This window comes from Talpa occidentalis, unplaced genomic scaffold (assembly GCF_014898055.3).
Source record: "Talpa occidentalis isolate TD23 unplaced genomic scaffold, MPIMG_talOcc4v2.1 talOcc4.12, whole genome shotgun sequence".
NCBI lineage: Eukaryota > Metazoa > Chordata > Mammalia > Eulipotyphla > Talpidae > Talpa > Talpa occidentalis.
This window is the reverse complement of record NW_023601212.1, coordinates 42465241-42479048: the sequence shown is the minus strand read 5'-3', so window position 1 is coordinate 42479048 and position 13808 is coordinate 42465241. Positions and strand designations below refer to the sequence as shown.

The window sequence follows — 13808 nt, the reverse complement described above, 5'->3', positions numbered from 1 at the left end:
GTGGATAGACCTGCTAACAGCTGTCTGCTACTGTGGAGGGGGGGAAGGCCATGGAGGGTTCATGCACCCATACACTGAGGGCTGTAGGAGTAGCTGCCTGAATCCCCTGGCCAAGGGGAGAGAGAGAGAGAGTTTTGAAGTCTCCCCCAGTGCAGGGAGGACTGTTTGTCTCCCACATTCCTGCTCAGGGGCTCTGCAAAGCCCCTGTTCTACCCGCAGTCACATTCCCTGTCTCACCTGAGATTATCCCATCAAGCAATACAGGCAGGATCAAGGGAGCATTGGGGACACTAGACCAGTGGGGTGGTGGTGCATCCTGAATGTGGGAGAGAGATCTCCCTTCTGGGATGAGTGCTTTGCTTGAGATAGCATTGTCCCTTATGAGTGGGAAGGAGTAGCATGGCAGGGAGGCAGGGTTTTGACTTGGGAATATACAGACTTGGGTTCTTTGCGGCTCTGCAGTCTGGGCTAGTGGCTTGCCTTCTCTGAGCCTCAGTTTGATTTTCTGTTGAGTGGGTATCATCTTCCTTCCTGTGGTGCTTTTGCCTGGTTCTCAGACTAATCCCTAGTGCACTGACCCAGGGAGCTGAGAGGGACGTGATATTTATTTGGCTGCAGAATATCTGGCACACAGTAGGTACACTTCATGTAGAAGATCTTTCACATAGTAGGTACACTTTTTGTAAAGTACTTTGCACTTTACATAGAGCAGGTTAGAGTAGGTTTATTTTATGTAGACCACCCCCATACAGTAGGTTGGCTTTATGTAAAGTACCTGGTACACACGGATGTGTTTGTATAGTGCACTGGTACATAGTAGGCATGCTTTAGGTAGAGTGCCCAGAACACAGTAGGCTTGTTTTATGGAGAATACCTAGCATACAATAAGTATGTCTTCTGTAGGATACAGTAGGCATGCATTATGTAGATTATCTGGCACAGAGTAGGTATGATTTGCATAAAATAATTTGCATAAAGCATGTAGAGTTCCTGCCACACTGAGGGCATGCTCTACAAGGTCCCCAAAGTGCCATGGGCATGCTTTTCCTACAGTTGCCTGCACAGAGCTGGTCTACTTTCTGTGGAGCACTGCCATACAGTGGTCAATATTCGTTGCCAGCCCCTTTCCTTCATTCCCTCTTCTTGGGGGTTCCTTATCCTTTCCTCCTTCTGTGGAGCCTCCCTTTTGACACTCTTCTGACATCCCATTACCCAGATGGGAAGACAGGCCAGAGAGGGCTGGCTCAGCCACAGTGAGAGTGAGCTGTAGGCAGAAATGGGCCCCCTCAGTGTCTCCCAGCCTGACCCTCTTCTTTTGATCTTGTCCTGTGCTGTCATGGCCCTTTGGTACCTCACCACTTCAACCCCCTTTCATACAGCCCTCTCCTCTCTAATCCTTCTCCACAGTGAGCCATGCCCCGCAGCAGGCCCCCTCTTCCTCCTGGTCCTTTATCCCCAGAATCTGATGCGGGTAATCCCCTGCCAGGCTGGTTTCTTTGTTCTGGGAGGAGGCCCTGGGCAGCTTGGAGATGGGACTTGAACCCCTGCCAGACGGTGCACCCTGGAGGCCAGAGGCTTCCTGCCTCTGAGCTTCCCATTCTGCACTGAGAAATGCATGGCATCCTCCTGGCCCACGAGTGGAGAGGAACTTAGAGATGTTTTGGGACAAGGCTAGGCCTGGTCCTACTTATCTGGCACCTTGCCAATTTCATGTTTGTGCATGCTGAGCTCTGGTCTTGGAAGGGAAGGGGTAGCTTTAAACTTGGGGCCCCTGAATCACTTTTGCTGTCCAGCCCTGATGCCCAAGATGCCCCCAAGCCCACATGAGAGGTTCTGAATCCTAAGGATCCATTGCCCAGGCCATGTGACCCTTGACAACATTGCAGCCCCCTCCCCCCCTCTATTTGGATGGCTGCCCAATGGGGAGGAGAATCTGGCCTGTGGGGATTGGCTGGCTTAGCTCAGTGCTGCCAGCAGGGGCAGGGCAAAGACTGTCAGGGGCCAAGGGCAAAGGACTTCCCAAAAGGAGGGGAGAGGAGTTTGCGTGGGACAAGCCGGTCCAGCAAAAGGTACAAGCCTGGAGGTAGAGGGGGCTGGGGCTCCTGGCCTGGGGTGGGGAAGGACCCTGCCCAAGGCAGGGGTGGTTACAGAGTGAGCTGATCTGGGAGATGTGTGGGCACCATGGGTAATTATCTGTCTCTCTCTCCATCTCTCCATCTCCCTTCTGAAGCTCCCAGTATCTCCCTACCCTCTATGATCCCCAGTTTGCCTCTCCCTATCCTACTTTGTCCCTGTCCCTCACTCCATTGGCCCTCGCCCTCTCTTAGTATGTGAACTACCCCTGCCTCTGCCTCTGAGCTCACATCACAAGGCCTCCCAGGCCACAGGTGCTCACCCTTTACCCGGTGTGCCCCACAGGATGCCGCAGCTGAGCCTGTTCCGGTTGGGGCTCGGGTCGCTGTGGGCCTCCCCTTGGCAGCTCCTGCTGCTGCTGGCGGCTTCCTGGCTCCTGGCCCGAGTCCTGGCCCGCATCTATGCCTTCTATGACAACTGCTGTCGCCTTCGGTGTTTCCCACAGCCCCCAAGGAGGAACTGGTTCTTGGGTCACCTGGGCCTGGTGAGTGTGGTGGCAGGACAGGTCGGGTTGTCAGGGTAGATGGACTTCCTGAGGAGTTGGAGTGGGGCTCAGTGAGTTAGGGATGGGGTCTGGGGTCTCAGGCAGTTGGGAAGCAAGGGAGGCCTCAGGGGGCATCTTTCCTCACTCATTCATCTTCCACCCCAGGCCTTTCCCATGCCTTTGACCTCCCACACCTAGCTGGCTTGGTATTATTTTCTGTCCTTCTTGCCCGCATTAGTGCAACACTGAGGGCCTTTACAGAGCCGATGCCCTGGGGTCACAGTCTCCATTATTAGACTTGAGCCCACATCCAGGGTGCTGTCCAGGGTCCCTGGTCTGTATCTGGCCCAGTTCCTTGTGTCTGGCCTTCTGTGGGCTGCAGTTTCCCACAGGAATTCACTGTGACCTCCCTGCCCTCACCCCCACAGGCACATGCAGCTCCCCGCCTCTCCCCCTCTCCTGGACACCTTCTTCTTACTCTCTAACCCTGCCCCCACCCTCATGATGTCTCAATGAGTCCATTGCCCAACCTGGGTAAAATTTAGTCACCCACTTCCCCTTTAAGAGAGTTTCTTTGACTCCCCTGCCTCTCTCCCATGCCCCAGACCTTGGCCTCTGCATTAACCCTGTTCATGCTGAATCAAATTGCTCTCTTTGACTTGATGGCAGCTCTGAGGGGCAGACATGGTATCTATAATGCCTGAGACTTGCAGACAGCAAGTACGCCGAATGCTGAGCTGAGCATTATGGCAAAATTCAAATGAGGACATTCCAAGTACATCCTGAAGGTATTTTGAGAGTCTGGGTCTTGGAATAGTCTCAGAAAGCTGTGGAGGCAGTGGGAATATTACAGCCATTGCAGTTCTACCACCTATTCTAAGGCTTGGCCATGGGGGCAGGTCTTGTTCATTCTCTCCTCCAGTCTCCCTTGCAGTTTGACTTTGACTAAGTTACTTTTCCTCTCTTGACCAATCCCATCAAGTGCTCTGAATCATCACCTCAGGGTCCTTGGGGAGAAGGAGGCTGTCTCAAAGGCCAAAGTGACTGACGCTCACCTGCCCGCAGCACCTGGTGGTGTCTGTCAGGCTCAGAGGGGGCCTCCCAGGGGACTGGAGGGGCTGCCTCAACAGGAGGGGGCCCACCCTCCTTCCCCTTTGTGAGCATGGCGTCACATCCTTTATTTGTAAATGGCACAATTGATGGGTATGTCTATAGATTTAGGAGGGACTAACAGATAGATGAGATGCTATAGGGGAGAGAGAGAGAGAGCGAAAGAGAAACACCACCAGGCTGGCAAAAGGGGCTCATACTCAGTTGGGAGCCACCTTTTAAGTGATGGTCAGACTTCACCTTTGTTTACCTGGGTTGGCTAGGGCTGGCAGGTCTCAGGTCTGCAGACCCTTCACCATATGAGGAAACAGAGGCCATGGGGACTGTTCATGTCAGAACATGATGTGGGACTAAGTCCCAGGAACACATCTGGAGGCTGCTCTACTGTTCAGAAATCTCCCCCATGGGGACCTTCTCCTGTGGCTGCCCCCAAGGCTGGAACCACTCTCAGAATGAGAAAAATCTGTCTTCTTGAGTCAGATTCAGCTACCCTGTATGGAGAGAGCATGTGTTCACCTTGAGCTCTGTGACGTACTCTTGAGGCTTAGAGAGACCCCCAGGTCCTTGTGCCCTGAGACGAGATAGGCAGGAGGAAACAGGTTTCTTCCACCCTTGCAAGACTTGGGACATGCTGTTCCCTGCAGAGGCTGAAGGGGAGCTGTCATGGTTCTTTCTGGAGAGTGATGGACCCTGCCTTGCTTGCAGGTCAATCCCACAGAGCAGGGGTTGAGGAACATAACTCAGATGGTGACAACCTTCCAGAAGGGATTTATGATGTGGCTGGGCCCTATTCTCCCCCTCATCACCCTCTGCCACCCTGACATGTTCCGGTCTGTCACCAATGCCTCAGGTACCCATGCAGAGCTTGTGGTGGTGGGCACTGTGTCACATCCAAGAGCTTCCAGTTCATCCACCCCCAGCTTTGTGCCACTTCTGCAGGACCCTGGCCCCTCCTCTCCTCTTCTCTCTCAATCATTTTCCTTTTGCTTTCATGTATTCACCAACATCCAGCTCACTGTCTCTTCCTTGCTCCCACTGCTATTGGTACCCCTCCAATGTCCTGGGGACCACTGGGGCCCTGTGAGACCTCAATCCAAACCCTTCGAGGAATCCCCAATATTGGACAGAGAGATAAGCCACCTGGATCAGGAATTGGCCAGAGGAAGCTGGTCTGGGGCTACCCAGAGAAGCAAGGTTTCTGTTGGGGTAGGCTGGAAGTCTTCCTGGAGGAGGAGTTGCAGGAACTGTGTCTGGAATAATGAACATATAGTTTTTAAAGCAGAGGGTAGAGAGATAGGATGGGAAATGCTGGCATTCCAGACCTCCTGCTACCCAGCCCTCAGTCTTACCCCATCTCATGCCCAGAGCAATGAGGGGTTTTGACTGGTGGCTGGTCTGGGCTGCTGTTTCCATGATGTCTAGCTCTGGTGGGTCAGTTCCTTCTACCCCATCCTGTGACTCATTCACATCAAGTTTATCATCCTTCTGCTCCTGGCCCCAGAAATTTCCTTGAGGCGACCCCATTCCAGTTGTGTTCCCTTCCCTTGTCTTTTGCCCCTACCATCCCCAGAGAGACTAAGCTGAGAAAGAGAACAGTGTCTGACGCATTGGCACCAACACCAAAAATGTTGGGTGACTCTGGGAAGGTCCCCGGATCTTTCTGCCAAGGTCTTCTACAGCTTAAGTGGTGGAAACTCAACGCTGTATGTCCTAAGCAAAGAATGTTAATCAAGGAAATCAACTGACGGTGGTCCTGGGAGGGTTCTCTTCAGACATGGCTGGAGCCAGGTGTCAAACAATGTCTCCAGGAATCTGTCATGTTCTAGTTCTGTGTTTCTCCATGATGGTGTCACTCTTATGCTGGTAAAGATGAATCCCAGCAGCTCAACCCTCATGGAAAAGTGAACTCACTCCCAATAGTTCCAAGAAACACTGCAGGATTTCCTTTAGTTTGCCTGGCCTGGTCATGGGACCAGACACTGCATCTCTAATTGCCTAGTTGTGGAAAGCACGGGGTTCTCAGAGCTTTGTTTTGGGGGCTCAAAGAATTCGATGGTTAAGAATCCAGGCCCTGGATTCAGACAGACTGGGTCTTTTATCTCAGGGGTTCCTCTTAAAATCTGGTGGACTATTGATGAGTGACTTCTCATTCAGAGCCTCAGTTTCCTTATCTGGAAAATGGTGGTAGAATTCAAGTGAATGTGGTGTTTGGGATCCAGATGTGGAGAGATGCTTTTGGTCCCCGTGCTGAGGAAACCTGATTGCTATGTGTAAGGGGTCTGGGAGCCAACCCAGGCTGGGGCTGAAAATAGATGACAGGTGGCTGGAGAGGACTCACTGGCTCAGGTCTGTGTCTTTGTCCTGTGGATCCTGCCTCTGATCACCTGGAAGTGTGTGACTTGAGTTATCTGTGTTCCTCTCCAGATTCAGAGCTCAGAGGAAGGTCTCCTGTACACACAGGGCCTGGCGAGCACCTATGGGAATGTGTGTTGCTGGTGGGTGGGGCCCTGGCATGCAATCATTCGCATCTTCCACCCCACCTTCATCAAGCCCGTGCTCTTTGCTCCAGGTACTCATGCCCCGGCCATAGCTTGCCCACTGCCGAGGTCTCTGTGCTGCTTCCAGCTGGGCAGGTGATGTGCGAGCTGGTCTGAGGGGCTATGGTGGGAACACCACTGTGTGTCTCACCAGAGCTCCTAGCTGCCTGACTTCATGTCTCCTCATGCTGAGAGTATCTCTGTGTGGTGGCTGCTGTTTGGTCACATCTCGCCGTGCTGGTGTTTGCAAGTGGGCTCTTATGTTGTTATACTCGATTACACCTGTATATGTTTATGCTGGGATCCAAGGAAATGGACTCTGCTGGAGTCAAGGGCATTTGAGGTACGTCAGGGTTTGTCTGGTTATTGTCTGAGATGTCACTTGAGATTGTTTGGGTCACGTTTTGCGTTTGCCTGAGGTCTGGGAGCCAGAATTGTTCTGAGAAATGCCAAGACTTTATGAGTGTCTTGTCGGAGGCAGGTCTTAGGGCATTTGTGTCATGTCTGGAGCCAAGTCCAGCTCACACACAGTCTACATCTAGAATGTTACTGGGATTATATCTATATTTAAGTGTGTCTGGGACCAGTCTGTGGGACATGTTGAGGGTCAAGTCAGATTGTCCCAGCCTGTGCTAGTGTTGCTGTGTCATGTCATGTCAGCGCATGTGAACACATGTTTGGTCCATGTGAGATGTCCCAGGAATATCAGCGTGCTGTGCAGTCACAGTGTCCTAGATCCCTGTAAAGGCACTTTGTAGATGGTGTGCTTTGCTTGTGTGTCTATAACATGTTGAAGCATGTAGAAGCCATGCTGGGCATGCTGAGGTATGTTGTAATGTTGGGGTGTGTCTAAGCATGAAGGAGCGTACCTGTGAGCTCTGCCTTTGCTCTACTCTGTGTCGCAGCCTGGTCTGGCCCTCCCCTCCCTGCTTCTCCCCGTTTCCTCTGTTCTTTGCCCCATTCCTCTATGCTGGGCTTGGATGGGTAATGCAGACCTTAGCTCGGGCCTCTATCCTTCCCCTCTGAAGGCCCCCCTATCTCTATCCATGGGCCCTGATGGTTTTCATTCATGTCAGCGGACATCGCCCCCAAGGATGTGCTCTTCTACCACTTTCTGAAGCCTTGGCTGGGTGAGTAACTGCGAGTAAGGGGTTTGGAGACAATCTTGGGTGGAGGGTACGGGGGAGGGCACTGCCCTTGCCCATTCTATGTATTTGCCTTTACTAGGGGAAGGGCTCTTGCTAAGTGCTGGTGACAAGTGGGGTCACCACCGCCGCCTGCTGACACCTGCCTTCCATTTCAACATCTTGAAGCCCTACGTGAAGATCTTCAATGACAGCGTGAATGTCATGCATGTGAGTCTCTTGAGCCCACAGTCCCAGCTGGAGCTTCAGGGATGATGGGGGCTCAAAGACATCTTGTCTGGAATTCTGACTCTTCTAGTGGCTTTGGGACTATTGCTCTTCCTTTGTGAAACTTGGTTTCCCCAGATGAAATGGGAATATGAATACCCCCTCCGCAGGGTAGTTAGGATGACATAATGGAGCCATGTCCCTGGCACACAGTGGGTGCGCAGAAAGTGCTAGTTTCTTCTTCCCTCCCAGAAGCCTGTGTGGAGAAGCCAAAGATTTTGACTTGCTGGATGAGGGGCATGAAGCCATCTCCCTTGGGTGAGCAGGTGGCTCCCTCAGCATCTGAGCATCTTTCCATTTTGGGAAAGATGCTACCAAGTGACCTAACAATCACTGGGATTCCAACCTGGTTCATCCAACACCAAAACAGAACGTCTTTTTTTTTTTTTTTTTAAAGATTTATTTATTTATGCATACAACAGCTGGGGTACGGGCCAGAGATGCGGGGGGTGAGAGGATTCACCAGAGACAGAGTGGGGAACAGAACAGGCAGACTGACTGAAATACACTGCTGTGGGGAGCAGTGGGTGAGACAGGAGAGGTCTACTGTACCATTGGGTTGCTCCCTGGCCGGACGGGGATCGAACTTGTGCTGCAGAGGCTGCAGATTGCTTCATAGTGCGGTGCTTAACCCCTTATACCACTAGGGAGGCCCAAAGCAGAACATCTGAACTGTTAATGGAGATTTAGTAGGAAGGCAATGAGTTGAACAAGAGCACACTGGAAGAGGCAGAGCCAGGACTGAACGCAGATCTTCTGATTCCCAGTCATGGGGTTTTCATATACAAAAAGTAACAGCTTTCAGTTCCACTAAAGTCTGTGGATGGGTCTTGGAGACCAGGAGGCTGGTCTCCAAGAATGAAGGTCATCACAGAATGAAGGCCCCTGCTTCATTTCTGCTTCCTTCTCTGTCCAGGCCAAATGGAAGAAGCTAGCCTCAGAGGGCTGCACCCGTTTGGACATGTTTGAACACATCAGCCTTATGACCTTGGACAGTCTGCAGAAATGTGTCTTCAGTTTTGACAGCAATTGTCAAGAGTGAGTCCTTGTCCAGGGCCTGGGAACATGAGCCACAGATTCAAGGGGATAGATGGGGAAGGAAGGACTGACTAGGGCAATCAGAAGAGGCTTTCTGGAGGAGGTGGGCCAGAGCTGGAGCTTGAAGACAAGGAAGGAAAAGGAGAAAAGTGATTCTTTCAGGTAGAAATGTTTGACAATGACCAGAAGGTTAAATGAACTAAGCAGGGGAGCAGTGAGGAGATATCTAGGAAATAAGTTGAAATATATAGAGTTGGAGGAATAGGTAGGAGCTATATCTAAGAACCTTCAAAAGTCAGACAGAGGGGTAGGAACTTTATCCTGAGGCTTTCAGGGAGCCATGGAAAATGTTTGAGCCGATGCAGGTTGTGGTCAAAGCTGAGTCTGGACTTTTCACTCAAGGGAAGACTGTCTTATAGACATTTGATAGTGTTGACATTGGATTCAAGGAGACGAGGGGAGGGGTTGGACCCATGGACCAGTTGGAGAATCTGAATTATGCGGACAGTCTTGGGAAGGAAAAGGGGCAGGACTGGAAACTGTGCAGAGAGATAAGAGTATGATGCCCAAGCTAAGCTTTGGGTGGGACATGGAGGCAGCTCACAGAGAGGGGGTGCAGGGAGAGAGAAATCCTAGAGTCACATCTTCTGGCCCATCTTCTCTCTGCATCTGTGAAACCATCTGTTGCCAGATACTCAGTTTCCTGAAGGGAGGAAGCTCCTGTTGAAAGGTTCTCCTCCAACTCAGGTGAGGTAAAGTGTAGCCTCCTTCATGATCTCATCCTGTAGGAAGCCCAGTGAATATATTGCTGCCATCTTGGAGCTCAGCGCCCTTGTGGCAAAACGGCACCAACAGATCTTGCTGCATGTGGACTTTCTGTACTATCTCACTCCCGATGGGCAGCGCTTCCGCAGGGCCTGCCGCCTGGTGCATGACTTCACAGATGCTGTCATCCAGGAGCGGCGCCGTACTCTCCCCACTCAGGGTGTTGATGACTTTCTCAGGGCTAAGGCGAAAGCCAAAACATTAGACTTCATCGATGTGCTCCTGTTGACCAAGGTAGGATCTGAATTCAAGAGGTAAACTAGATGTTGATTTCATATATTGGATCCAAGAAATTGAACTTGATGCTACTGGCACTGGGGAGCCATGAAAGGTGCTTGAGGAAAGGAGGGATGATTTAGGGATAAATTTTGGAGGAACTATTGAATGCAGCCTGAAGGGGACTTCTAAGTCTGAAATTATGAAGGACCGGAGGTTTTACTACATTTCCAAGTAAACATGTTAATATCTATCAATCTATGTATCGGTTGTCAATTAGTCAATCAATCATCTATTTCCATTTATTACTCACAGAAGTAGACAGAGTAGAGTTACAGCTCTAGTTTCCCACTCAAAATTCCTCTGAGTTAACTTTAACCTGCACATGCAGCCACATCTGTCTCACAGGAGCAGTATCTTATCTCACCATTATTAATCTTGGGACTTATGTAAGACACCTCTGAACCTTTCCCTGTGAGGGAGTGGAGAGAAAGAGAGAGAGATTGTTCTTCTGTAAACTCTTCAGTGAGAAGACAAAGCCTATAGGTTCTGTAGTTTCAAATCCACCCCTTATCTGCAAAGATAAGGAAGCTCTGAATTTGCTACCATAGAATATGAGCAAATGACATTGGAGCAATTCTCAATCTCTAACTTCCAGGGAAAGTTGCCATTCAATCATCCTGTAATGCAGGCTGCCACTAACTTTTCTCAGTAAGCCTCCATCACGTAGATGCATGAAAATACTAATGGATCGTTGATTCTGCATATCAGGAACAAAACAGAAGCTTGAGGGGTGAGTTCCCTGGTGACAGTGCAGAAGAGATGTCTAGGAGAGCAGAGTGAGGTGAAATTTCTGGATGGATGATGGAGCCTCTGAATTTGTCTCAGGTTAGGGTCAGATACCCTCAGAGCTGGTGTGATTTGAGGGATTTTGTTTCCTCTCCAGGATGAAGATGGGAATGTACTGTCAGATGAGGACATCCGAGCAGAGGCGGACACCTTCATGTTTGAGGGTGAGGGTTCTAGTGTGGGACTGCAGATAGGGCACAGGCTTTCTCTAATCCAGGGATGTGTGGGGTGGGCCCTGGACCATCCTCTACTGCCCCATTCTCCCCAACCTCCTCATGGGACTTAATGTAAGGGAGATGCTGAAGCATTCCAGAGACCCAAGCTTACTTGGCTGTCCTTCAGGCCATGACACCACAGCCAGCGGCCTTTCCTGGGTCCTGTACAACCTTGCAAAGCACCCAGAATACCAGGAGCGCTGCCGGCAGGAGGTGCAGATGCTCCTGAGGGATCGTGAGACTAAGGAGATTGAATGGTGAGTGTAGGCTCAGGGCACTCCTGAACCCCTCTCACTGGCTTTGCTTCCTAGCTGGGGCAGGGGGAGATCGTTCAATGGATTCTGTCATTATTGCTCAGTGGGAGCAGGAACAGAGCCCAGGGTCAGGGTCTGGCACCAGGCCTGGATAGCAGGGCAAAGGTTGCAGTTTTGGGACAGAAAGATCCAGGCTGCTGAGAGAACCAGTAACAACTTGTGAGGGCAGATGCCATGCAGCACATTTTCAATAAGCAAACTTCCATCCCACTGACTTGCCTTTCTCTCTGAAATCACATTTTTTTTCAAACACGCTCTTCTCCTGCCTAATTCCTACCAAACAATTCAGTTCAGGATTCACAGGGTACATCTGAGCTTAAAGTCATTCAACTCTTGTTCATCAACACCTGTCTTCATCTGTTTACTCCCCACTCAGCAAACATAACCACACTGGTCTTCCCACCTCCAGTTCTTCCCAGACTCATTCTGTGTTCTAGAGCGTTGGGAAGGACCCAGGCCCATCCTTTGCCTTTCAAGAGTTCCCAACCTAATGGCAGAAGAGTTTCAGGTCATGAAACTCCCGGACCATGTAAGAGTAAGAGAGACAGGGCCAAGTGTGGAGAATATGCCTCAGATGACTCTGATAGTCAGATCCCAACTGTACCCAAATACCTACTGACTATCAGAGCTATATGTGTACTTTATTGGATGGGTGCCTAAAAAGTCACAAAATAAGTATGAGGAGGGGGAATGAGTGTTTTAAAGTTTCTCAATTTTGAACCAGTTAACTATATTAGTTATTAAATATTTAAAACGCCACACAACAATAAGGGGATTAAAGAAAAAGAATTTTACTAAATCATCAATATTCATAAACCTTTTTCTGTGGATTCTTTTGTATTTTCTAAGTAGAAAACCACCATCTGCCCCAAATGACATATTTGCTCCCACATTTCCAATTGCATTACATACCATCTTTTTTCCTTTGTCCAATTTCATTATCTAGTGTCTCTATTATCAGGATAAATAAGTAAACAGTTGGATTTGTTTATTTTGTTTCTTATTCATTTCCCTTTTGATTTTGCTCTCTTGCCATTGGAGTATTTTATTTTTGGAAAATTTGCAAATCTTTTTATGGTTGGCTTTGGGTGTTGTTTTTGCTCAGGCATCTTCTAAAAATACCCAGTTAAAATGTCTCTGGTACTTCTGTGCTATTTCTTTTCTTTCTTTCTTTGCCTATACTCACTTTATTGAGCTATGATTGACATGCAAAAAATTGTACATATTTAATGTATGTAACTTGATGAGTTAGGCGATATTTGATACATTTGCATTTTTGTTATAGGGAGAGAGGCTCTTACCAGGGCAACAGGAGGGCTGGGGTCTCAGTGCTCGCTCCCTAGATGACTGTGTTGTGGGGATTCCTTAGGGACGACCTGGCCCACTTGCCCTTCCTGACCATGTGCATCAAGGAGAGTCTGCGCTTGCACCCCCCGGTCACGGTCATCTCCCGCTGCTGCACCCAGGACATTGTCCTCCCAGATGGCCGTGTCATCCCCAAAGGTGCCCATGTCAGGGGGAGGAGACTTAAGGGCAGGAGGAGGGGTTCATCAGGCAGGGGTGGGGGGGCTTCATCCTAACTGACCTCCTGCTCTCCCACAGGTATCATCTGCCTCATTAGTATTTTTGGGACCCACCACAACCCGTCCGTGTGGCCAGACCCTGAGGTACTGCCTCTTCCCATCCTTGTTGGCTCCAGGGGACAAGGGGTAGAGGGCAGGGTTGGGACTTGGCAAATCAGAAATCCCCTCTCTCTACCTTGCGCACTTCGGTCTCTCCAAGACTGTCCCGAAGACCCCACCCATCATCCTTGTCTTGGCCTGCCCCTAGGTGTATGATCCCTTCCGCTTTGACACAGAAAACATCAAGGAGAGATCACCACTGGCTTTTATTCCCTTTTCCGCGGGACCCAGGTGAGGGCAGCGGGCATCACAGGCAAGGATAGGGGAGGGGTCTGGGATTATCTCTCAGGCGTGACTGCAGAGTGGGAAAGAGGGACAGTTGAGGATGGTCTGACTTCTGGGTCCCCCTCCTTCCCCAAGAGGGTCTCCATTCTTGGGGAGAATGGCGGTTGGATGGGTCCTAGTGGTCTCAGAGTGCCTTCCTCTGTGTATTGGGGCTGGCGTCGGGCCAGGCTCAGGGGAGCTGGAAGCCCACGTGGAGGGACCACGGCGTTAGCTCCCTTCCCTATCCCTGTGGGCCGCGGGGGAGTCTGGGTCAGATTCTCATGCTTTGGGATGGGGATGGGTGTTCCCAGGTGTAGTCAGAGACCCATCCCTCCCGCAGGAACTGCATCGGGCAGACGTTCGCCATGACCGAGATGAAGGTGGTCCTGGCGCTCACCTTGCTGCGCTTCCGCGTGCTGCCAGACGAGCAGGAGCCGCGCAGGAAGCCGGAGCTGATCCTGCGCGCAGAGGGTGGACTTTGGCTGCGCTTGGAGCCCCTAAGCGAGGACCCGCAGTGACTCCCCGCTGCCTAGCCTGGGATCCGCGCTGACCTTACACACTTCTCTGTAGATTCCCAAGAATAAAACTGTGCTGGCAGTCCTGTCCCGGCCTCACCAAGAGCCAGCTGGGGATGGGACCTGTGTGTGTGTGTGTGGGTGGGTGAGTGGGTGTGGGTGTGTGGGGAGGGGGATGGGAGGGCAGGGGAGTGGACATAGAGGGGTGGGGCTG

At 50.9% G+C, this 13808-nt stretch overlaps 1 protein-coding gene across 1 annotated transcript; it reads left to right on the top strand.

Moving 5' to 3' along the window:
- The first annotated feature begins 2058 nt into the window (after positions 1-2058).
- LOC119240020 (cytochrome P450 4F3) lies at positions 2059-13599 on the top strand. The gene is made up of 13 exons (XM_037504390.1): positions 2059-2069; positions 2419-2617; positions 6152-6296; positions 7341-7394; positions 7492-7619; positions 8593-8714; positions 9503-9773; positions 10702-10768; positions 10947-11076; positions 12503-12636; positions 12736-12800; positions 12964-13046; positions 13420-13599. The coding sequence occupies exons 2-13, from the start codon at positions 2420-2422 to the stop codon at positions 13595-13597; spliced, it is 1575 nt and encodes a 524-aa protein (XP_037360287.1). The 5' UTR covers positions 2059-2069; position 2419; the 3' UTR covers positions 13598-13599.
- Positions 13600-13808: the final 209 nt, after the last annotated feature.

Coding starts and splice junctions, on each gene's coding strand:
- LOC119240020 (XM_037504390.1), top strand. CDS start 2,420: ATGCCGCAGCTGAGCCTGTTCCGGTTGGGGCTCGGGTCGCTGTGGGCC. Junction 7,620..8,592: donor ACAGCGTGAATGTCATGCAT/GTGAGTCTCTTG, acceptor TTCTCTGTCCAG/GCCAAATGGAAGAAGCTAGC. Junction 8,715..9,502: donor TTTGACAGCAATTGTCAAGA/GTGAGTCCTTGT, acceptor CTCATCCTGTAG/GAAGCCCAGTGAATATATTG.